The 25,658-nt window shown below is 35.2% G+C and overlaps 1 protein-coding gene across 9 annotated transcripts in view; it reads left to right on the forward strand.

The window, feature by feature from the left end:
• QKI (QKI, KH domain containing RNA binding) overlaps positions 1-25,658 on the forward strand; it is a 145,896-nt gene that overhangs the window by 31,949 nt on the left and 88,289 nt on the right. For 8 of the 9 annotated variants that reach the window (XR_009418173.1, XR_009418174.1, XM_059469371.1 and 5 more), the window contains exon 2: positions 4,753-4,895. Coding sequence is in view for 7 of the 9 variants with exons in the window: in XM_059469371.1 (XP_059325354.1) it covers positions 4,753-4,895 (143 nt within the window). In the remaining 2 variants the exon portion in view is untranslated. Of the gene's footprint in view, positions 1-3,733; positions 4,896-25,658 lie in introns of those variants that run through there. The other variant, XM_059469373.1, reaches the window with a different exon arrangement.

Raw genomic sequence — 25,658 nt, forward strand, 5'->3', positions numbered from 1 at the left:
TTTAAACATTTGCTCCTAACTTTACTATTTTTTCATATGGAGACTAGCTTGTGCCTGAGAATCTTTGAAAGCCTCGTGCTTCACTTGGTTAAGGAAGCATGCCTGCTGGTGTTAGAAGATGATTAGTGTTTTGATTAATTCTGCATCTCTTGCTGACTTTGGCTATTGGATTGTTCCAGCCCCACTTGGTGTGTATTGTAAAAACAATGAATGATAGTTAAGGTGCTCTTCTGTTAGTTTCAAAAATAAAATTCTGTGTGTGTTGATGACTTAACATGGTCTTAGTCTTATTTTAGTTCTTCACATTCTTAGTTCTAGCTTAAACTGCAGTGAGGAATGCATCAATTTAAAAACAGTAAGTCTGCTGCTCTTCCAAAAGATAAAACTTTTTAATGTAGAAGAAGCTTTCACGGTGAGAAATAGTGAAGCTGTGGCCACTGGTGATGAAAGGGGTTTGCAAAGTGGTGGGACAGGAAGGATTTGAATCTTTTCAGTGATTTCTTGCTTTGAATATTCTTGCAGAATGGTTTATGTAAACCCATTTTATGTTGCAACCCCATCAGTCTTAAACACATGTGCAGAGTCTCACTTCCTTTGAAGGAATAATTGACAGCTGAAAATGAGTAACTTCTTAATGGTGTCTAATGTGATGGCAAACACTCACATGAACACTGTTCTTTGTGCATTCCAGGGGAACAATACTCTAAGTTTAATGAAGAAATCAAAACAGTACATACCTGTAGACAGTATAAACAGTACGCAGTATAAACAGTATATCCTGCTTCAAAACATATCTTAGAAAGGTATTAGAGAGATTGAAAAATGTGCTCTGTAGATAAAGGAAACAAAAGATTATGTTACTTGTATAGTTTCAGGGACAGAGAAATAAAAATGTCCTCTGGACCAGAATGCATATCATTGCTACCATGGCTAACTAGGTCATGCTGAATTAAGGTGGAACAAGATAAAGATATTGAAACCAGTTTGTCTCTTCTTTTAAATTTATTTCTCCACCACCCTGCTGTGAGCAAGACAAATTTGTCATTTACTGCTGAACAATCAGGGTATTGTTACAGGTGAATATTGTGGATTTTGAAGTTCTTTGAGTTTCTGCTTTTGCCTACAGTAGGGATGGGAACGTATATCCTTTAAATCTATTAATGCATTGGCAGAACTCACAGGTTTTGGAGATTTGGGGAAGCTGCTGTATGCCTTTGGGTTTTTTTTTCAGTCATATCTACTGTTATAAGTATCTCTCCTTACTAACACTCTGTTAAATCTTTAGAGTGTTATACAATGCAATTACCACTGCAGCATTAAGACAGAGGTAAAGTACCTAGAATTGTACTTAGATCTTCGCTTGGAAAGTAAAGCTTTCCTTATTTTTTAATCAGTTGGCTTTCTGTGAGAGGGAAGAATCTAAAGAATTGTAAATGTGAAGGAGCTAAAACTTTATAAATGAACTTGAAAAGTGTGATATCATGAGAGACATACCAAAGAAGCTTTTGGGCAAGAGAAGACCTACTTGCAATGTGTCAGAAATGTGAAATAAGTCTAAATAAAAGACTGTTTCCTTGGCTTTTTTTTTTTTTAATATGTGAATTCAATGCTAAAAATAAAAAGGTATGCTTGGAGGATTTGACCTTCCTACTTTAGCACTGCTCCTCAGATTTTTAGGTATTTTAATGTATTTCAGAACAGAATAAAATGGTACTTGCTGCAGCTTGAGAAAGCAGAGCTTTTATCTCCTCTAATGTGCTGCTGGTGATGCTTTCTGAAACCTTACTAATTCCTGGTAAACTTGAGGGAAGTGCTGAAAGTACAGTACCAGATAATTCTGTCAATACACGTAACTGCCTAAAGTGAGTGGCAAAGATACTCAAAGAGACTGGAATCTTGAATTGGGTGTGATGGAGACGGTAAAAGGAGAGGTTATGTCATCAAAATTCAATACTTTGTGTGGAGTCTTGTTGAGGCACCAGAGGTGTGATTAAACAAGAGGCAGGTATGAGAAAACTGTTAGTCATGAAAAAAAAAACCCCAGGAGGCATATCAAACAGATAACTTAATGAATTGTGAATTTGAGAGAATGCTTGTGGTCAGCTGCACTAGTACCTTAGGAAAGAAAACAGGTTGTACTCCATCTATAGTTAGGATTAAGAGATAGTGGTTGACCTAGAGATTTGATCTAACTATTTTATCATATAAGCAGTAGTCCTTCAGTTCAGTAAAACTGAAGAGAAGTGGAGAGTTTCATAGATAATGTGTTGTGCAGAAGTGGAGTTTGGAGACTGGATCAGCAGTTAAAGAAAACTGGGAATATGTGCCTGTTATTTCATCTGTTGCTGTTGAATATTTCTTCTGAGGTCTTGGAGGAAGTATCTAAGACAAGAGAGAAGGTAAAATTCCAAGAAGCAGAAGAAATGGTAGCACTTGAGGAGCAGATGATGTTGCTGACTGCTGTAGGTGACTGTCCCTGTCCTGATGTTTGTTATTGTTACTGCTGGCTTGGATGTAGATAGAGAAAATACCAACTTACACATGCCAGGATAACTAAAGTTTAGGTGTCTGGTCCTGTAGTGGAGTTTTCTACACCACAGAGTTGCTGAATGTCTTCAATCTCTATAAAGCTGGAGGCATGATAGATGGTTTAGGTTTCACACAAGCTGAAATTGAGGGGAAGTCCTCAAGCCAGCTCTCATACTACCCGTGTGTGTTCTGAATGTACACAAAGGAAAGGTTAAAATAAAAGTTTTTCTCCTGTGAAGACTGTGATACCCAATGTTAATGATTATATTCTGCATGAAAGATAGATTTTAAAAGGAAAATTTTGGTGCAGCTACTCAGTAGCTGCCAAATATAAATAGAAATGACCATGTTGCTACTTAGGCTTCAGTGCTTCTACAGAGTGCCTAGCTTGTTTCAGTGTAGTGTAAATTAATGGGAAATCAGAAGAGAATGAAAAGGGAACAAAGTATGCCAAAAGATAGTAGAATTTGTTCAAAGAGCTCTGCTAAAGAATTTCTTTATATACTGAAGCCGGTATAAATACTGCTTGTAGTTCTGAGGAATTTGTACTCATTGCCAAGATTGTCTGTGTAGAAGGAGATGAGGATTTTTTTCCCTTCCATTATGATTATATGGTGACAAAATTTCTGTTCCCCGTGGTAAACAGGTGTTAACTACCCCATCATGATACAGTACACATGACTGTGTCAGTTTCCAGCAGAGAAACAACTTGTTCTTGAATATGCATTTCAGAGATGTCTCCTTTCGCATGCTCTCCCCCACCCCACAGCTTTTCAGGTGGTGAAATCTCAGCTATTAATCATTTGCCAGAGAAGAAACTGATTATGAAACAGAGGTTATATTAATCTCTTGTCTGCTGCTAGAGTTTCAAGTGACTTCTTTCTGTGGCTTCCTATGTTTAGATGAAAACATAAGATTTCTGTTTTCAGTGTCATGTTTTATTCTGGATGTTTTGAAAGCAGTTGTTGCAATTCTAAGTAAAGGACTGGATTTACTGATTGCTTTGTTTACAGCCCATGCTATTGTCAGTCTTATGCTTTGGGAACAAACCTGTTGAAATGTTAGTTTTTGGTTTGAAACTTGATCAATACATTAATTTTAAGTAGTTATTCAGTGATACTGAAATAAACTCATTGAGAAGATTTTTACCCTATTTGGGACTCCATAAGTTATGAAATGTGAAACTTCTGATTCTTATAGCAGCAATTTAAATACCATGTTCAACAGATAGAGAAGTAAAATGTAACTTCTTTGAAATGTCTTTTTTGGTTAAACAAAAGGAAGTTTTGTGCTCATTTTCAGACTGTTATAGCTTAGTGACACTAATGTAGATTTTAATTAAATTACTCATTTTTAATACCTTGTTTGTAACTACTAAACTGCTTCTTCCTAATAAATACTTCAAGGTGTGAGTAACACAGGTGCAAATGGTAGAAACAGTACCTAAAAATTCACTCTCAGCATTCCCTGGTGCTCTTGAGGGGTTTTTCATTACTTTGAAATGAAGTAGTAGGGCTTCTGGGTGCACAGAGAGCTTACCCAGGTTTCTGATAACACACTTGACTTTGTTATTTTTATTGTCTCTTTGGGGGTAGTCAGTCAAACAATATCTACCAGTTTGTTGTAACACCATGTGTACATGAGCTGCACCATTAAGTTGTCCTATTTCCCATAGATAAAAGATGCTCCATTTAATTTCCAAGCTATAGTTAATCCCATAACTAGCAAAAATACTACATAGATGCATTTTTCTTTTTTTTTTTGATGTTGGGCACAGATTTTTATGGTTTTTTTTTTTTTTTTTTGGCTTTCTAGTTGCTTTATTATAAAAAAAAAAACCATAAAAGAACTGTTTTTATGCACCTTATAAATGATGTGAGCAATCTTGTAAGTGTTCTGAGGAGGTGCATGTAATTTTTACTTCAATAGCTGAATTCCATAAACAGGATGAGTAGGCAGCAAATTTACAGACATGAAAGACATATAAAGATGGGTGCTGCAATTTAAAAAAAAAAAAAAAAAAAAAAAACCCAGCTGAAAACCCCCTAACAAAGCAGAAGAAAATAGACAAAACCAGAGCAGATTTTTCAGCTACTGTGATGTTCATGAGAAGAGGAAGAAAATGGCACTGAGATTCGGGAAATAGTAAAAAGAGAAGATTGTTATGTTAGATTATAATCTGTTGCTGTATTTAATGGCTAATATACGTTTTTCCCCCCACAGAAATTAGCAGAGTACGGAAAGACATGTATAACGACACATTAAATGGTAGTACGGAGAAGAGAAGTGCAGAATTACCAGATGCTGTGGGACCTATTGTACAGTTACAAGAGAAACTATATGTGCCTGTAAAAGAATATCCAGATGTAAGTATATCTTTTTAGTCCCTAAATAATTTTTTGATCCTTGTGGTCGTCTTTAAATGTAAATTTTGTGTGATGCTACCCTTGGATCACGCTGAGTTGCTTTGGATACTAGGGAATCAGTGTGTGTTCCACTTTGCTTGATTTGCAGTGAGTGTGAGTGGAAGAAGGTTGTGTTAAATACCAAACTAGTATGGATTGTTAAACCTTAGATGTAAGATCCTAATTATCTTGTTCAAAGTGTTTGCCATCCTGAGACACTTGTGAAGTGAATTTTAGGAGGAAAGTAGTTCTTGGGATGGTGCTTTTTTCTTCTTGGTGTGTCTCTACGTCAGCTGCAGAATGCTTTGGAGCCCTTTAAAGACCTTTTGGAGACTGTACTTAGTCTCAATTACTATTTGTCCCATACCTGTGTAACCAGTTCTGTTGCTTATAGAAGTGTCTTTATCTCAGGGTTGGTTGTCCTGTCCTCTCCTCTTTCCCCACCCTGCTTAAGCAAAACTCTTTGCTTGCCTGTCAATATTGTGCACTCTGTGGGGTGTTCTGTTCTATTGTGCACTCACCTTCTGAAGGAGAATGGTTTCATTTAACTAGAACTGTTTTGAATTCATCTGATCTGAAGTGTTTCTAAAAACTACTTGGGAAGAACAGTGCTTTTAAAATCTACCAGTCTACCCCAACTACCTCCAACTGTTTTCATTGATCAGTGACAAAATAAGAAACCATGTTCTTCTTTCCAGACAGAATTTACAGGTTCTGTTGCAGTAGAGGAGTGCAGGGTCCAAATAAGGGATTTACACATTAAAGTGATATAAAGTGGAAGAAAGTACAGAACAGCAAAAATGGAGGTAACACTTGTGTATTTCTGTGGCTTTTCTTTGTATGCTTAATTAGATTAAGCTCTCCAAATGGAGTTTTATTATTTCTGTGCTGCTTAGACCATACAGGCCTCTACATAAACCTCGCTGTGCCATGCTCCATTAAGAAAATTAGGTGCAAGTCCTTATTCAGAACTGAATACTTAGACAAATGTCTTTTCTCAGTTTTCAAGTTTTCATGTACTTCTTTTGCTTTGGGTTTAAAACACCTGTACTGGGAAAAGTCTTAAAGCAATTTGACTGGCACTAAGGACATCTCTCTCCCCTTGTATTGCATTTTTCTTCCAAATTAAACATGTGTGTCTATATACATCTGTGTATGTACGTGTCCCTACACCAAAACCAGTTACAGATTTTTTGAGAGCCATTGTCCTATGCAGTTGTTCCACAGAGCCATGTAAGTAGCTCTGGATTTAATACCTCCAGATATCTTAGAATTATATTGCTTAGTGGCTTTTTAAAACATTTCCTAGTTATTGAAACCTTGGTTTCATAACTTGACAGTGTATTCTTTGTGAAGAGTTGCCAAAGTTATTTGTTGTAGTTTTTACAGAGCTTGATACCTGCTGTAGGAGGATTGAGAGTAAGAAAAAAGGTGTTGGATTTCCCTTAACTATTAAGCTGCTGTTCTAGAAATCAGGGTTTAGCAGCTTAGCTCTTCACTGCCAGTTAATTATCAAATATAGTGTAAATGAGCAGGAAAGAGTTTGTCTCTAGTTTCTGACAAAGAAATGATTTCACTAGCTACTGCTAGCTCTTTGTTTGCTTTTAGGAGAACGGCCTTGAAGTGGTCACTAATTTATTTTAATAAACCCTTAGGCATTCGGAAGTTGGAGCAGCTTGTGATTTGTGTGCATGTGACCTGGAATAAAAAGGCTGTTGGCTCTTGTGAGAGGATGTGAAGTGTGTGCTAGAAAATGGGAAGTTTCTGCTGCTGTGGTGGGACCTGGCAGTTCAGGCTTCACTGGGGAGCCAAGGCTGGTGTTCCCTGTGTGCTCCTGGATTTGTTCATTGCTACTTGGAATGGGATCTGCCCAGCCTTAATAATTGGTTAATAACTAGAATATACCACTGCATACAAATAAAAAGCTGTGATTAGGTATGTAGGCCATTTCCAGAATCTTTCTGCAAGTTAGGTATTAAGTAACCTGTTTTGAATTTAGGCCAGCACAGCATTTAGAAGGTCTGGAGTACAGTGATTCCAACTTACTTAAAAAAAAAAAAAAAAAGTAAAATTCATGGATAAGTATTAATTTCACCAGTGAAGATAAATTTGTGTGTAAAAAGAGAAATTGTTACCTGTGAGAATTTTTACAGCAGTATATGAAACTTCTTACTCATATTCAGCAGTTAATTTAGTTGTTACCAGATGTAGGAAAGACATGCTGTATAGACTATGAGAGTGAGTTTCTCAGATAAATCTAGTTGATTCTTTCTATTGCCATAATTTTCTTCCAACTGACTGTCTTGTATGCATTACAAAGATATAAAGTGGTATAAAGTTGGATAAACCTAAAGTTGCTCAGAGAAAAGTGATCAGAAACTGGTTTTCTGATGTATATTTACTATTTTTACCAAGAGAAATTAAAAAAAAACCGGCAAAATGTTAGGACATTCTAATAAGCTTTTGTTATGGTAAATATTTTTGACTTAGAATTTTGAGGATATTGGTTAGTTGACTGTAGTGAATGCTGCATAGTACTATAGTGCCATTTTGTGCACAAAATCCTAAGTTTCTTGTGATGCATCAAAGTAGTGGTGTAGTTAAACCATAAGTTTTAACAAACATGCTTTATATATGTGTATATATAGACATACACAAAAGATGAAACAGTAAATTTTCTTAGCCTGCATCACTTTGATATTACTGTTTTACTCTGCTTTGGTTATCCACACAAAATAAAGAATCTATAAACTTTAAAGCTAAAATAAATCTATAAAATCCCCTGAAGGCTCCTAATTTTTTTTTGTGCTAGTGCATATTGAGTATTTTTAATCTAATATTTATTTGAAGGCCACAGTTAGTGCAAGATTCAACTTGCCAAAAAATTAATTGACTGAAAAAGCTTGTAGTTTTTAAATGCTGACTGTGCAGTCTGAATTTCTGCTTCTGTACTAGTAAGTGGAAGATACACAAAAATCTTGCTAAGCAAGAATTAATTTTCTTTGGTGTGTTGTATTAATAAGGAGATTTTTTCCATTATGTAGTCACAGTCTGATAAATTGTGTAACTGCTGGGATGATACCCTTTGTGGCACATTTTTTTTCATAGAAAGCTACTGTTATGCAATTGGGTCTATTTGTATTGTTTTCTTCTAGTACCCTTGAAAGGTGTTTAAATTTCATAGAAATTTTAGTATTAAAACTGAGATTCTTAGCTTTTCTGAACCATGTATTTATGCTCCTGTAACTTGAGAGAGTACTTTTGCAGAAGGCACCCAAGAAGTGAAATTCCATTAATTGTCCATATTTTGCCCTTAAGTTAAAAGTGAGTTCCCTAAAGAGTAATAGTTGTACTCTTGTGTAAGTCTTTGGTGTTACTGTTTGAAGACATTTCCAATTCATGGAAGAATAACTTCCATCAGAATTTAAAAAAGTAAGAAGAAAAGATGTCAGAGAAATTGTTGAGTTCTTAACAAGCAGAAGAATGGAGGATAAGCTATTGTTTGTGGGTGAATAGTTAAAAGTATTTAGCATTTCTTATGCTTCAGATAAATGATTAATTTTCTCAAATTTCCCTAGAGAGATGAGACTAAACTTTCTGCCTGATATCAATTTAAACAGTTCTTGGAATTAGTACCTACAAATGTTGAACTGAATAAATGTTTTTTTTTCCTATTATAATCATGGCTTTATTATTAATAAGTACCCTGTTCTTTCTGATTAATGTGAAATTCTCTGTTGGAACTCTTCTGTGCCTCTTCAGTAAAAATGTAAGAAGTCAGTAATTATCGCATCTAAAGTAGCGTGTCCTTAGAGGATAGTGCAGCTCAAAGGGCAGCAGTGATAAACAGCTTGTGCGTACTTCTGACCATTTTAGTTAAAGCTGTTTAATTAGTACAACACAACCATCAACACTGGGACTCATTTTACTATGGGGAACTTACTGACAAAGTGTTTAAATCCTTTTTCAATTTGTAATATCAGAGTTTAATAGCATGCCTAATATGGATTAGGAAAATGATAACATCTTATTTATTTATTGTTCTGATTATTTCACTTAAGCTTTTCACTCCCTAGTGGTAAACAGGGAAGGAAGCTAAAAGACTAGGCCTTGTTTACCCTTGCAATTTGAAGGAAAGAGAGAATATAACTGGTCTCTGTACATAAACTTGGAATGCAGAATAATGGCAGGGCTGCAGGAAGATTTGGAAAATGGTCAGCTACTGCTGAAAGTACAAATGTATATGAAATAACTAAAGTAGTTTGATTACTAATTTTCAGTCTTAGTAGGGTCATTGGAAAAACATTTTAATGGAAGTAATGGGAACAAAGAATTTAATTTTGATTTTGAACTTTATGTATTAATGAGAGGCTTTATGTGCTCTGGTTGCACATGGTAAGGATATGGATTGAGAAAGGGCCCCTTTGTTTAGATGCTATTAAAATGGTGTCTTGCCTTAATATCTGAAGATTTTTTTTTTACCCCTTTTATCTAATGTTTTATTAGATATCTTTCCATTATTCACTGTCTGAATCACCTTTTGACAGTTTTTTTTAAATTTTTTTGAACCATGCTAAACACTCAATGGCTGGTTTGGGGGATTTGGGGTTTGTTGTTTTTCGGGTGGGTGTTTTAGTTTTGGGGTTTTTTGGTGCAGGATGACAGATGTTGTCATAATTCTATTCACAGATTAGCTGGTCAAATCTCCAGAGCATATTTGTACATGGAGGCAAAAGGATGGAAGACAATCTAAAATACATTGGAATTAAAAATTCTGTCCTTTAGTCCCTTACACTAATCTTGCAGGCTGAGCAGCAGCTCACCAGTACCAATTAACTTGGTCCATATCTCCATTATTTTTTCCCTCTTAAACTCTTGAAGAATTTAGTGGAATTAAGTCAGGTGATTGCCTTGTCATTTATCTGTTAATGTTCTTCATCCCATTTTATTCTCGCTGTTTTTGCTGTTTGCAGATCCTGTGGTCTTTCTGTGTGTGTAAATAAAAAGAAATGGAAGGTAGGGTGGAAGTAAGACAGGTAAAGTAAGAGCTTAGTAAGTAGTATTTGCTTTGGTGATGTTCCCCTTAATATATTTCAAAGTAAATTTAGAAATCTGGGAGAAGAAATGAGTTGTACTTGGTAGTGCTAGGAAAGCTGAACATATTTGTTAGGACACCATGTTTTCATGTTGATGCTTGTATTAGTAATGTTTTCAAATTAGTGTCATAACATTAAACTCCTAGTTTTATGTGCAGCATGTGTATGACACTGCCTGCAGCAAGCAGTGGAAGTTTTTTCATTTTTAATCAGTATACAGGTCCTTGTAAGGACATTAACAGCCACTGCTAGACATTTGGGTGCCTCTCTTCTTCACCATGGATTAAGAGGACTGTGTGTATATGGGGAAGCTAAGTACTAAAGGACAATGGTAGTCTAGAAAATCAGTCTAAATAGTTTGAAGATACCTGTTCCTTTTCTGTGGATGAAATTACTAAAACGATTCTAATTAATTTTATTGAAAATGTTTACCTGTGGGAATTACAAAATTTGAGGTTGCAAAGGAAGTGTCCAGTGGAACTTCCTGACATAGGTCTAGCAGTCAACATCCATCATGATTGGTTTTGCTCTGTAGTGCCTTTCATTATAGCTCATCTCGTTTTCTCTGCGGTCAGGCTTTCAGTGGGCAATCTCTGCTCTTGCAAGACTTCAGTCTAGGAGAGCTGGGTTCAAATATAAGTAATAAGAGGTCAGCTGTGAGGCAGGTATTTGTGACATACTGATTTTGTTTTGTTTTACATTGTTTTTGTTTTTCATTATGTTCTTTGAAATGTTTATTTTAGGAAAGAAGGGTGTTATACAGAGATGATGATGTGCTTCAGCATGATATTTTTGCTTGCTGTTGCAAGGTGAGGTACTCTTGGGTACACCTGCTGAACTTGTTGGTAGTTTTTTGTGAATTAATGTCCTGTGTACTTCAACTAGGATTGGAGGCTGCAGTAAACATGGAAATACGAGTAAGTGCTGAAACAATACTTAACAGAGCAAGGTAGTGCTTGTGTTTAAAACACACAGGTGAATTTACAAATTACTGTTTAGACATCGGAATCCTTAATCGTTGTACTTTGTTACTCAAAGTCAGGAGCTTCTTTCTGCTTTAGAGAGAGGAAACAGACTCCTGAAAGATAGGGGATTTGAGAGGCACAGTCTTTTAAGGAAGGAGGAAATACAGGGAGAAAAACCCTTTATTGAGGATTATGTTTTTTCCCCTTCTGATTAGCTGACAAAAGGATAACTATAGCACTAAGCTGTAATACTTCTCCCAGAAACTTAACCTGGCAATTATAATAGCATGCTGTCTTTACCCCCTCCCCCTGCAGTGGTCAGTCAGCTTTTGACACATATGTTAAATATTTCTTCCCTTTTAGCAGCTCTGTAGTTCAGGTATTACTGTTTGTATAGTCAGAATTTTATGGAGTTGCCCTTGCAAAAGTAATTTGATGCTTTCCAGGCAGAGGACAGCAGGAGTTTGGTAACTTCATCTGGATAGGTCAGTGAAATGCAAGTCTCAGCTACTTGTATTTGCTCTGTGTTTTGCTGGGATAAGATGGCACCTATCTAGAATGGCTATTTAAAATAGTTTGGAGTTCCAGTCAGAATGCTAGCTTTTCTTTGTATCTCTCATAAATAATTTGGTTAGGTAAAAATCAATTTACATGCCCTCAGTGGGAAAAGGTCTCTTGTTTGTTACTAGATTAAGTCTGCCCACAAACCTTGGAGGTGCCTGTTAATTTGAAAGAAAAATGACTAAGTTGCCTTTTGAGCAACATGGTTGAGTTTTTTTTAAACAGATGTGCTGTTTTGGTATTATGCTATTTCTGAAGTTACTAATGTGTTTAAAAGCATACATCACTTGTCAAGGAAAAGTTTTCAGTGTAAAGCTGCATCTATAGCATTCATTTCTGATCTGAATTTGTTCCATATTTCAAAAGAACAGAGTTGTTTTGTTCCTCATACATGAGGAACATTAGTGTTGGTCTCATTAATGTTGGTCACTTGGTTGTCTTCTATATAAGTTTTCTTGAGGAGAAGATAGTACACAAATCCAGCTTGGGGAATAAACTTTCCTTTCATTTACTTTCTTTTTCCATTTCTGTTTTGTTTCATTGCTTGAGAATGCCTTGGTTTGGAATGTTTGATTTAAAATAAAACACAAATGCTATGTTGTAAACAATGGCCTTTGAGTCTTTGTGAAGGACTACTACTTCTTTCTGGGAGTCAGCTGAAGGACAAGCTAAAAGCAAGAGAGATGTGAAACTCTGGCTTTGTAATATAGATGGGGCTGGAACATATAAATCTGTAAATCCTAAGTCACTACTGACAGATAGGCTGACATGTAAACCTGAAGTACATCTCAGAGCCTTATGATATAACTCTTTCTTCTGCTGTTTCTCCTGTGATAAATACGAGGTAGCTCCCCTTCTGTTGCAGTGTCTGCAGTGATGTTGGCCATCACAAAACTGTAAGAAGTGGTAGCACCATCTCCTTACTTAAAAATCACAGAGGAAAAGGCAGAAGTTAGTTAGGAATAAAGCCTGAATGTAGCAATTGTTGATAAGCTGCTCTTTTAGTAGTGTTGTAATGTAAATATTTAGGATAATAGATTCGATATGACTTGATATCCAAAGGTGCTGCTATCACTGTATTACTGGGCTGTGATACTGCTGCTCTTAGTGCTGGATGCTGGCTGAATCACAGAACTCCACAGTGCTTATGTTGTGGGGCTTGTGCCCTTAAATGCTCCCAACAAGGTTGGGAGCTTTTTAAAATATTTCAGGTGCTTTTCAGTTTCCACTCATTTGTCTTTTTATGTATTGTCTTCTTACAGCTGGAACACAGACTTAAGGTTTGCTAAGAGCTTTTAGCACCAGTCATTTAGAGCAAACAGGGCAGATTAGACCTGAAAACACTAAAGGAAATATTGAGCTGCCTTCTGTGTTTCTGACCTGTTCTGCAGATTTAGGTGTTAAATTTGCAAGTTTACTGATTATGGCAGCTGTAAATATATGGAGAAGACTTTTTGTAACATTTCCAGAAGGTGAATGGAATTACTAGTTTAATTTTTCACTTCAAATATGTTTAACACTGAGAAATTGATCTTTTTTTTTTTTTTAGAAGAAATACTTGTGCAACAGCAAATAGCCATTGACAGTTTCTAATCTTACTGTTTTTTACATTTAATTGAAGTATATCATGTAAGGTCTGTAGTAGAATGAGAAATGCTACCAGTTAGATAATTGTATTGGGTTTTGTTCTAAATTTTGGAAAGGGGATTGCTTTTGTTTTGGATGGCGCAATTTAAAATTACTTTCTCTGATGTGTTTCAGTATTTTCATGGAATGAAATTCTAGACCTAGTTTGGTAAATAATCCCCTAATGAATGTGAAGTAGTATAAACTGTGTATAAAGCTATGACTAAGCATGATGTTTACTTAGAAAGTGAGGTTTTATAGTTCTGCTTGTGAAATACTGGAAGTATTTTCAATATATTTAACGATAGAAATAGGTGTTTCAGAATTTGATTTGTCCTAAATGAGGTAAGAATTCTGATTCACTTTTCCCCTATGAAGGGTAAAATTCAGCTTGTTTCACTATAGAGCTCCTAGTCTATGAATGAGACTGCAGTTGTTACCATTTCTCAAATGTGTGTAAAAGTTAAAGGAGCAAAGCAAAAATTATCTAATATTGGCTCTGATTATAAATTACAATTTAGTCAGCTAAATTAAGCAATTAAAATCAGTCGGATGAATGAAAAGCTTGTTTATGTTTAGGAATGTTAAACACCTTACTTTCTCACTCACTCCAGAAGCTTGATAAAATGCATTTTTTCCCGAAGTACATTGCTTGAATATGGAAACTTTCATCACAGCTCTAATTGGTAAGGCCTATCTTTAACCACAAAACAATACTATGCATCTTTATCATGGGATTTAGTTGCTTGGTGAGATGCTTTACTGCTTTATTTTTAACTTTGCTTATGAAAGAGTGCTATTATGGAGAAAAAAATAGTAATTGCTATTTATATAGTACTGCATTGAGGTCTTCTGATTTGGAAATGTACAGTTTCTTTTCCTCTCTTCCCATCTTCCAAGGTGGCAAATAAATATACATTTTTGTAACATAGAGTTATAAAAGACTGAATAATTCAGCGTAAAATCTATTGCCTTAAAGGGATGAAGAACTTTGTCTAAAGCTCCAGTAACTAATAAAATTAAATGGTTACTGAGCACCTCTTCTTTGCATAAACCTGAGTATGTATAACCTCAAAGCCAGTTTCTGCAAAGTCAGTTTTTCGTTTTGAGAGGAGAAAAAGCAGCTGCATTTATCTGGTAAATTGAAAAAGAGAATAATGTCCCGTATGTACAAGAATTCCATTTCTTCTTAGAAAGAAGAGTTCAATTTCTTCTTAGCATTTTTAACTATAGTACCACTATCTGCAATGGTGCTCCAACTTAAATGTGTCTTTCTCACTTCTAATTACTGAGAAATGGAAGTAGTCTACAGCTAAATTGCCAGCTTTAAGTGCCTTGGGTAAAGTAATATGTAGTCACATCTAATTAAAAGGTATTATTATGGAAATTAGTTGTTGGACTGTATATCCTGAGGATCCTTTGTTACTGGAATATGAGTTTAATGATGTAAACTGAGGCTTAGAGGGCACTGCTGGATCCTTGGTTAGGCTCGGAGACCGATTTACACACAGCACAACTTGTTAATTCTCTAGATAAATGTGTCACGATTCCCAAGTAGAGCATGGAATTGAACAATTTTTACTCATCTCCTGGTGTTATTGAAACTGATGTCTTGTCACTGTTCTGAAAACCTCATCTTAGTGAATAGGATGAAACAGATTATTCACTATCTCGCTTAAGCATGCCCACTGTTAGATTGTTCACAGGATCTGATTTCCTGAGAGAGTTTCTGTTAACAATCTTTCAATTACTGTTTAAAGGGTTTTATGACCACTTAAAGGAGGGAACTACCAAACTGTTCTGTGGGCCTTTAAATAATTGCAAATGGGAATCTAATGATAACGGAGATTCCCATTTTAAAACCATGAAATTGTTAATTTGTCTATCTTTACAGCTTTCTCACTTATGTTGATAATTCTAAGCAATTTAAAATCCAATTATTTCCAAAATACGACAGTAATTAGATTAGTGTTTTTACATGAACAGAACATGTAGCATAAAAAAATCATTTTGAGGGATATTATTTTAGTTATTTGAAGTGGAATTGAAACTACCCAATTAAAATTCTCTTTTAACTTGTGGCATGAGGAGAAGGTTTAATGTTAACACCAGTATTAAATGGAAAGGAAATGTTACTTTAATTTATATTATAATGTACAGAAAGTATTGACAAAGCAGAGACAAAGCAAAAGCGTACTAAAAGAACAAATTGCTATTTCACTAACGATCTAAAGGTAATATTTATGCAAACAACTACACAATTTATAAACACTAAAAATTAGTCCAGAAGTGGTGGGAGGGAAGCAAAACCCCTTTTGCTTGAGTGTGTTTGACGAGGCATGGCTTCTGTCTCTGGTAACTGATAAGGTCTGTGCTGTGTTGTTGTGTGTTCTTGTATCTTGTGTCTGCTGATGCAGCCCGCAGTGTTGTCAGCTCAGTGAGGAATGTCAGGAGGCTGGAGCAAAAGGGACATTAAATGGTTGACACTGAGGGATGGCAGTAAATGAGATGGGAGCTAAATATATAGGTTTGTGACATTCTAGCAGCTGGCTAAAGTCGTGCTGTTTGTTGCTTGGGTATGCTAGCCTTAAAAAGGAAGAGAATGCATTGTAGCACCGAGAAGAAAAAAAACAGCTGGTGGCTTATCAGTCAGCCCTAATGACAGAGAAGGTTAAAGAGTTTGGAAGGACAAATCTTGGAAGAGTGCTTTTATTAGTAACATTAAGTTTTTCATTTGGTATGAGTAGTTTTATAAAACTACTCTAAAACTTGGCTTGTTCAGTGTAAAAAAGGCAGGAATGCTTCATTTGTTGTCCAAATAAAATTGCTTAAAAATTTACTTATTTACTTTTGGTCCAAGCAGCTTGTTAGGTGATTTTTACAGTGACTTACTTTTGATGTTTTCTTGCTCCATAATGGAACTCTTGGAAACAGTTTGATACTCGATTAAGTATCTCGGAATTTAATGCTTAATTTAGAAGAAAAAAAGGCATGTTTTTCTAATAGATGAAAGTATGAATGTCCTCAAATGGTATAAACTGCATATATCCTAATTCCCATCTTTGCTAGAGAGATAGAAAAGTGCCATGTGATTTAAATATGCTTTTATGTTAGAAACAATTTCAAAATAAAAGTTAATTTTTGGAAAAATCTGTGTCTTAATTGCTTAAAAGCTTAATATTTGACTTGTAGCTTACTACTCCATCTAGTTCTTTGAGTGAAGGCTGTTTGAATGTAAGCTTGAAATAGGTACAGCACCTCAATGGAATGCTTAGTCCTGCTTGATACTCTCTGCTGCTTCTTCATGTCTGAGGCTTTTACACTTTCTTCTCAAGAACCTGTTTAGTTGTTGAACCCAGACTTGATTGTTACCACTGTCTTGCAGCTGACTCAGACAGAAGTGAAGAGCAAAACCTCATCTGTGGGTGCTCAGCAAGTGAAGTGTCAGTGAGGAAGCCTTTCTGTCCTTCTGTGTGCTCACGGGGCCTGTCTGTGGGTGCACTGACGCTGGCCTCAGCAGGGCCCTGACAGAGGCTGCGGGCTCAAGATGTGAAGCTGTAACACAGCTGAAAGCCTTCTCTTTTTGCTTTCTGTGTTCCTTGTGCTGTGGCACACTCTGACAGGATGGGAAGAGATGCGAAAATTCCAGATCCCCTGCTCTTAGCAGGAATTGGTCTGTCCCCTTCCATAAAGTTTGTTGCAGTGTTTGTAGAAGCGAGGTGTGAGCGAGCAGCTTAGGGTCAGCGTTTAAAAGACTGCAGCAGTGATCCTTGGGCCTCGTTTCTCTTAAGAGCTGGTGTTCTTCCTATTACAGGAGCAGCTTCTGCTTGTTACAGTAGTACCAGCAGTGTGATTTTCTACCATTTTGAGATAGTCTTGCATTAATTTATGTGTTCGTGTAGGTTTTTCTTCTCTTCAGTTCAGGTGGATTGTACGTAGCAGGATGATGCACCAGATAAGGTTTACAGGCCTTGAATTAAAGAGATTAGAGAGATTTGAGCTCCTTTGCTCAGGGAGTTTGATGTATTGTGGTTAGGCAGATTGACTTTTTTATGGACCTCTGTATAGAGAGATTTATGGCTGTGAAGCTGTATAGTAGTTTAAAAATCTTAGTATATTATGCCATTTCTGAAGTCCTGATTCCCTTTTGTAATTAGCACAGCAGCTCTTTGTGGATCTTCATTTTAAATTCTGTAACTTGTTTAGGCCAATGCCAGTATTACCTATGTGTTACATTATACAAGAAATATCAGAATAAATATCAGTAGAATTTAGCTAATCTAATAAACTTGCCTTTATTTCTTCTGTATGCAGTTTATTGATAGTATTAGCTTTTCTCCAAGTGATTATTTCATTCTGCACAGTAAAGAACAGAAGCAAACAGCTTTTAGAACTTTATGTTAGAGGTCAGTAATTTAGGAGTTATCTTAAATTGTCTCTGCCTTTCTAGCCTGTTATCTGACTTCCACTGCTTCTTTTGAGAAGAACTTATGGAGTGCAACATCTTCAGTGGTTTGAAATTTCTTGATTCTTTGATGATGTAATGGAAGGTCTTGATCATTTTCACAAAAAAACATAGCTCTCCCTTTAGATTTGGATTGCTTTCTACCTTCCTTCTGAAGATTCCATTATCTTAATGCCAAAACTGTACGGTGAAGGTGTCATTTTTCTGCAGGAAATGAAAGTAGATTTGTTACTCAATCCTTGGACAGTAAAGCTTCTTAGTATTCACTTAATTTTGAACTAAATGGTGAATTTCTTGGCACAAATGTTTACATCTTCGGTTAGTTTTTAGAAAATGAAATTCAAAAAAAGATTGATTAGATGTGGTAATTTGCCAAGTATAGAAGATTAGGATAGCTTTTTTTTTGTTATGCTGTTAGATAGGTCAAAGAATTGCTGAAGAAATTGTTAGCTCTTTAGCAGCTAATCTTGGAAAACAGTGCCTTTGAGATTAGAGGTACTATGATTGTGCCAACACGGAAATTATTTTTTTCTTTTTGCACCTGTGATAACACATGTATACATTGTGTTTAAAATTGAAGTGGAATCTTCTGCCCAGAGGAGCTGAAAATACATTTTCCAGGAAGACTGTGTTAGTGGTTCAGTGTTGTTTCAATGGATGAAAATTAAGTTGGAATCCTAGATAACATTTTGGAGATACTGAGTATATACAGGAATTTGCTACGTCCTCAATTCTTCTGACTGTATTTTGATGATGAGTTCTGACAGATACCTATTTCAAACAGTTGACAAAAGAAAACTATATCTTGGCTTCTCTGATTAGTTGTAATGCATTCAGCTAACTAGGTGTAGCTACTCAGATGGTTCTGTCACGTTAATGAGAATTTCAGTGGTAAAAATGAAGTTTACTTACATAAATATCTAGCTATCATTATATTTCATTAAAAGTTTTCAATGCCTAACAGAAACAACACCAAGTATTTAATTTTAATTTACTCAGGCCTCCTTTAAACTGCAAATTTAGGATTTGGAGAAAAATTTTATCCTTCAGTGTATTACTTTTGGTTTGTGTTTGTCTTTTAATCTGTGCTTTGATATTTCTTTTTTCTTTAATCAAGAAAGCTGTATTACCATTATTAAAATGACCTGGAAAGCTGGCCTGATTTTTATTTTATTTATTTCATTTTTTTATAGATCTGGTCTAATGTATTTACATGAGGTTTGTAAAGCTGTTTTTCAGTTAAACATGCTCTCAAAGCCTTCAGCAGAGGTTATTAGAGGTGAATGATGTGGATTTAAGGGATTTAGTAATTCATTCTAAATCCCAGCTATATTTTTAATGCTTTTTTTTTGGTGGTTTTTTTTTTTTTTTTTTGGTTTTTTTTTTTTTTTTTTGAAGGAGCATTTAAGCATTAGGGTGTGGTCTGCCGGGTAAAAAATGATATTTTATTGACATCACATGGATAATCTGGTTTGTGTAGGTTACAGCTGCAGTGATCAGAAAGATTCTGAGCTTTTGAATGATCGCTGTATCAGTGGTTGATATTCTGCTCAGTCAAGAGCAAATGCAAATAATCTGTAATCATCTGTAATGGGCAGCTCTACCAGCTCTACCAACAAAGCTAACATTGCAGAATTACAGTATGTAAATTGTGGCACCCTTACAGGACCTGAAGGAACCCTACAAAGAGAGCTGTAAGAGGGTGTAAGAGGGTCTTTTAGGATGAGTCAAGGGGGAATAGATTTAAACTGAAAGAGGCTAGAATTAAATTAGATGTTGGGAAGAAATTCCCCACCCTTAGGGTGGTGAGGCAGTGGAACAGGTTGCCCAGGGAAGCTGTGGGTGCTCCATCCTTGGGAGTGTTCAAGGCCATGTTGGATGGAGCTCGGAACAATCTGGTCTGGGGGAAGGTGTTCCTGCCCTTGGCAGGGGTTTGGAATTATAGGATCTTCAAGTTCCCTTCAAACCCTAACTGTTTTATGATTTTATAAAATGCACTAAGTTGATATTTTTACTTTAAGATGGTTATATTGCTGTGGTGCTGGGGCTTTAATGGTATGGTGGTGCTTCTTAAAAACAATTTAGCTTTTATTGCAGCAAGCAATATTTCTGTTCAAATTATTCACTCATTTAATATAACTTCAGTTTTTTGTCTGAAATTATATGGTGTGCTGTTTATTTTTGGCACATTCCAGAACACAACTGGTAGTAGTATTTCATTTATTAAATAACATTACAGTGCCGGAATAAATGTACTAACAAAGAGAACTTTATAGTTGAATAGGGCCCAGGGTCACCCTTTGAAAATTTCATGAAAATTGTGATTTTAATAAATAAAATAACTACTTGAAATGTCAAAATCTTAAATGGAAACAAATCCTGATCTGTCATGTTTTAAATCCTAAAAGTTCTAATTTTCTAATTTTTGTACCATTTGTTTTTAATGTTACAGAGAGAATATCACCAGTAAGAAATAACAGAGGAGGAATTTTTAAGTAGACCAAAATTTTTATGATAATCTATTCTTTTAACCATTAAACCTGCATTGCTGATGTCAAAGAAGAGAAGGCAGCAATTCTTAATCCTGTAGAGAGCACAAGGTGCCACTGTTTATCACTAGTTGTTTACTGTCTTCTTCATAAAGTTTTCCTGGAAAACATAGATAAATTTCTATCAGCATTTCTTACTAAAGATCATGTGTGGGCAAGATCTGTGTGGGCAAGGTCTGTTTATGACTGCCCAACAAATGCTAAACACCGAGCTCAGTTTTGTGAGCGGGCGTGCAGCATGTGTGTGTTCATTCAAGAGATTTTATTCAGTTCTGAACACAATGTGAACAATTCAGTGGTTGAATTGTGCTGATGGCACAGCTTTCTAGATGAGGTGAGTTAGAGGTTAAACAGCATTGAGGCAGACTGAGTCATGCATGCCATGAAACAGAAATACCCCAGTACTTACAAGAGAGATTGAAGTTGTTCTCTCCTGCTCCATATAGTGCCTACTAAGTTTGATAAAGTTTCTGGAGATCTTTCTCCTTTCTGGACATCTCATAGAATCTGTACTGTTCTAATTGTTTTAAGAAGCTCTGCTTAAAAACCCAGTTAAACATAATGTAATTTAAAGGAATTTAACATGTTACCAAAATAACTCCTACACTAACTGTGTTATGTAATACTTAAATGTAGTTCTGGGAAAGAGTAATAGATACAGGTATTTGTATGTAGAGAACTCATTTCCTCTGTTACTAGCTGGATTTTTCATTGGAACCTCTGCAATGAGTAATAGGCAACACCTTTGCACTAATGTGTTGTTTTCATTTTCCTCCAGATGCTGATACTTTTTGTATAGTATATCAGACTTCAAAACACTGAATGTTAACTTTGTTCTCCTGCTGCACAAATACTATGTTTTAGTGATGTATTACAATTATGTTCATATCCTTTGTTTTTGCATTAATACATTTTACAGATGTTTTTGAACTAGACCAGGCTGTTCTCACTCCCACAATAATTATCAGTTCTTTCCCATAACAAGACAAGTTACTATCTGGCTTTGATGTTGAACAGTGATTATGGTAACTGAATTAGAACAAAAAAAAAAAAACAAAAAAAAAAAAGCCCAAAATGCCTCCAACCCTATAATCTTTGTTAAAAAATGTATGCAGTGTACTAAATAAATATGGAACCAGTCTGAGTGCATTAAATATGTACTGAAAATTATTCTTAGCCATTTAAATACAATAAGGAAAAGAGAAAAATATTTTCACTATCTCCTTTCTAAGATGTTGTTCTCCTCTTTGTGACCACTCAAATTTTAGGGAATTAGAACTGCATTAAATATTTTAGCTGTAGTGATCCTTTTATTTAATGTTGGGGATTAAATTGCTCACACTTGAAGTCAAGTCAGAGGTAGTTCAGCAGATGTGCTGGAAGTTTTGATTTTATCTAGCACAAAAGTACCTTATTGAAAATGTCACAGATCTAGTTTTCTGTCAGTTGATACTCTGTATTTTGTTTTCCAGTATCTTAATGGTTTTATTTTTGTGTTTAAGTGATGAAGAGATTATTTAATGGTAATTTGTATGTATAGTTATACAGCATTTCTAATTTACTACTTTGCTTCATCACTTAAATGCTTCAATAGTTCTCATTTAGCTTTGATTATAGTATTAGAATGGTATATATCAGATACGCACAGCAAATGTAAGTGGATATATTTGACATAAGCAGATTATATGTGTCATATTCACTACATGTGTACTTTGACCTTTACTTGGTTATTTTGCTTAGAAAACATGCCATATTTAGGAGAGAATGTATCTCTTGCTTTGTTTTCTGCAGCAACTCTTTTATTACCAGTAGTAGGTGGGTTTGGTAGAGACTTGAGGAAACAATTTCACATGTTGTCACTAGCAGTCTTAACAGCTACCTAAAGTTAGTCTGTATGTAAAAATTTACTTCTAAATGTGGTTACTATTGTCTGTGTTCACTGTGTTGACAATGATAATACCATCTGCAATGTCAGCCTCTTATTCCTTTAAAATCTCATCAGATAATTTGTTTTTCTTAACTATGTTACAAACTTGCCGAATTCGGCTGGAGGACATTAAATCCTCAAACTACATGTTAATGCAGTTAATGAAAGATTTCACAGTTTCAGCATTATTCTTGAAACATTATAATTTTCCCTCTTGATTTCTGAAATGTATACAAGTGGCTGTTTATGTGACCTTAGCCTTTTTGGTTTTGGTTAATGTATAATGTGGTCACTGAGTATGGGATGCACTTGTTTTTATTTGATAGTAGTTCTTACTGCTGCAACAAAAACTGTGTAGCTGTTTTCTGTTGAGATAAGTGTGATGTTGAATCACTGAAAATACTTAACCTCAGATATATTTCATGCCTTTTTTTGTCATCATGGAAAAGGAAACTTTCTGTTCTGTTAATCCCAACCTACCAAAAAAATGTAGTGGTATCATCATCTTTTGAATGAGGGGAGATAGTGGCAACAGTTTCAAGTATTTAAAGAATTTTGACTGAAAGTAGGAGGTGGGAGCTATAAATGTTACCTGAAAGGTTACGTATTTAGTCCATAACTGCTCTTTTACTGGCAGATTGCATGTGTGCAGGTGTAAATGCTAGTTCTCTAAACAGTATGTATGTTTGTACCTGTACAGAAATACACATCACTAAAACTGTGCTTGTAAAAATAGCCTAACGAACCAATCCCCCCTTCTTTACCCCCCCAAAAAATACCCTGAAACAACAAAAAACCAAAAGCGCAACAACCAAAAGCCAATTTTTTGACAAAGTTGTCATTGTGGAAATGGTTATATGGTCACAATGTACTAATGGAATAAACACTGGAAAATGTTATTGCTAGAAAGCCTATGCTATGTAAGATAGGGTAAATTATCCATTTGTCATTTCTTTTTTTCCTATAAAATGTTTCAGATTACTTTCTCAGAAAATAATTCTCAAAGATACCTATTTATAATTTTATTCTACAAGCTTTGTTTTCTTTATTAAACACTAAACTGCCTAACTGAAAGTATACAATCTTACAGTTTAATGCTGTATTTTGTTTTCTAAAATCTCAAGTGGTTTTATAGTTGTTTCAAGTTAGAGGCTTATAAAAAATCAAATCAGCCATATGTATCTGATTTATATTTTTATGATTATCTAAGACTAGGCTGAGAACAATGCCAGATTTTCTAAGAAATGCAGAAAAATAACTGTATTGCCAGTTTCATGAAACAATAGTTCTTTAAAAAGACATCAATGAAAAAAAAGAAACCTAAATTTGCTAATTTTAGTGGTCAGTAAAAGCTTTATTGGATTCAGTGTCCATTCTTGTATTTGTTTTGTCAGCATAATGATGGTTTTTATCTTCTGCTGTAGTGTTTCCAGTTTGTTTGCATATAAATGTTACAATTAAATGCATTAGCTGATTTTCTTCGTAAAGAACACACATGAAAATGCATACTTGAATTTAATTGTATTGTTAAGAAATTTATTAATCCTTGGAGTAATGTTAATCTTGCTCACAAAGAGTACTCACATTAAATAAACACCATTGTGAGTGCCATATGCATTCATCATGCTTTGTTTTGAATGCCTTCATTGTCTTGCAGTTCCTTTGTGTCTCTTCATTACTCCATTTCCATGGTTGGCATTGTAGCCTGTGACTCTGTCAGGTTAAGTTATCTCCTAAATGGTCTTGGAGTATGACTACTGCAATCTGAAGACATAGAGAGTTTCTTCTGAAGTGGCTAAACTGACTGCCAGCATTGCTGCTTAAGATAAAATTACCAGATGTTCCCCATTATAACATCCCGTTTTCGGTTGCTTCTCAACCATGACATATTCTAACCACTGAACCACACAGAGTCCTGGTCTTCAGATGCTTTTTATTTGGTGTGGAAAATCATATGACAGTGAAATGAGCAGGAAATGCTGCTCTCCATGTCTCCAAAAAGCAAACTAACCACCAGGACACTTTAAACCAAATTTTTGGGATTCTTTAGTTTGCTTAATGTACCAGTATATGCAATCTGAAAACTGATTTGACCATGGAGAAGCCTGAATATAAGGTGTAGTTTTCTCTCTCGATGAAAATCCACTTTCAGCTGGCAGTTATGTCTAACATTTAACTGGAATATAAAATAAAACTAGGAAAAATATGGGTAAGGGTAGGCAAGGCTGCTCGTGAACGGATTGAGAAGCCTGAAGTTTTGTCCTGTTAGGATTTAAAAAAAAAGGAAATTATATGTAAAGGTAGTCTCAAAATGGAGACCTTGTTTCCGTATATGACGTGACTGTGCTGAAGCTCCTTTCTGCAGGAAGTTAAGAATTAAATTATATTGTCAAGAGTGGACAGCTATGGTTACCATTACTCAGCTGTAGTAATTACAGTGGGTTTTTTTAAGGGAAATAATAGAATGTATGTGTTTTTTCTAAGCTGGAAATCAGAAAGTGAAACCAAATGCTGGATTACCAGAAACATAGATACATTGCTCAGCTTTTGTCATGGATCACTAGTAACGAAAGGGCTCCTTTTTGGTGTGTTTATAATATTTCTCTGAATTTAGCAGTTTATTTTATCTTAAAGTATGCTTAAAGTCAGCATGAAGGGGAGAGCATCTTTTGGTTTTGTTGTAAAGATGAACTACTGAGCTTTTCTTGAGACTTTGCTTAAAATAATGTTTAGTCCGGGTACGAAAAGTACTCAAATACACAAATTGTACCTAAGAACATAAAAGCTTTTGAAAACTTTTCTCAATTTCCTTAAGTTAAAATAGACTTGAAGAATAGCTTGTTTTTGGCTTTTTTCCAGTGATAAGTAACTGACTCTGCAAAATCAATGTTTAGTAAGTCACTGGAACATTTGCTAATAAGATTGTAGAATAAATGAGTTTTTAATTGAGTTAAATAATTGTTTGATCAAATGCATATGTTTATGTTCTTTCTTGCTGGATTTGGATATTTCAATCAAATTGGATTTTTCAAATTAATTTCCCTTAATGAAGTAAAGAATTTTTTTGTAAGTTAAATTAGTTCTTGCCACATCTTATATTCATATTTCAAAGGAAAACACAAAATACAAAAGGCATAATAGTAGTATGAAATTTAGTACTTGTCTGCCTCAAGTTCCACAGATTTTAACATGCATGGAAAGATCCTTAAACACTGCATTTCCTATACTGTAAAAACCAGACACACTTCTTTGTGGTCTCTTATTAAGCAGCTCTGAGTCTTTGGCATGGTTCATTCTTACTTTTCTTTACTACTTTTGTTCTGGGCATGGGGACTGGTGAGGACTATAAAAGTACCTGGTCTGCTTAGGAAATAGCTGTTCTGTGTGTAGGCAATAGAAGATGTTTTTATCAGGGGGTTTCTTATACAGTGGACTTGTTAGGTAGGTCACCACATGGAAATTTTGTTGACTCTTGGGAGCAGTGGTTGCTGCAGAATGATCATTAATATTCCAGAGTAAGTAGAAACATTAGGAT

This window comes from Ammospiza nelsoni, chromosome 3, assembly GCF_027579445.1.
Source record: "Ammospiza nelsoni isolate bAmmNel1 chromosome 3, bAmmNel1.pri, whole genome shotgun sequence".
Taxonomy (NCBI): Eukaryota; Metazoa; Chordata; class Aves; order Passeriformes; family Passerellidae; genus Ammospiza; species Ammospiza nelsoni.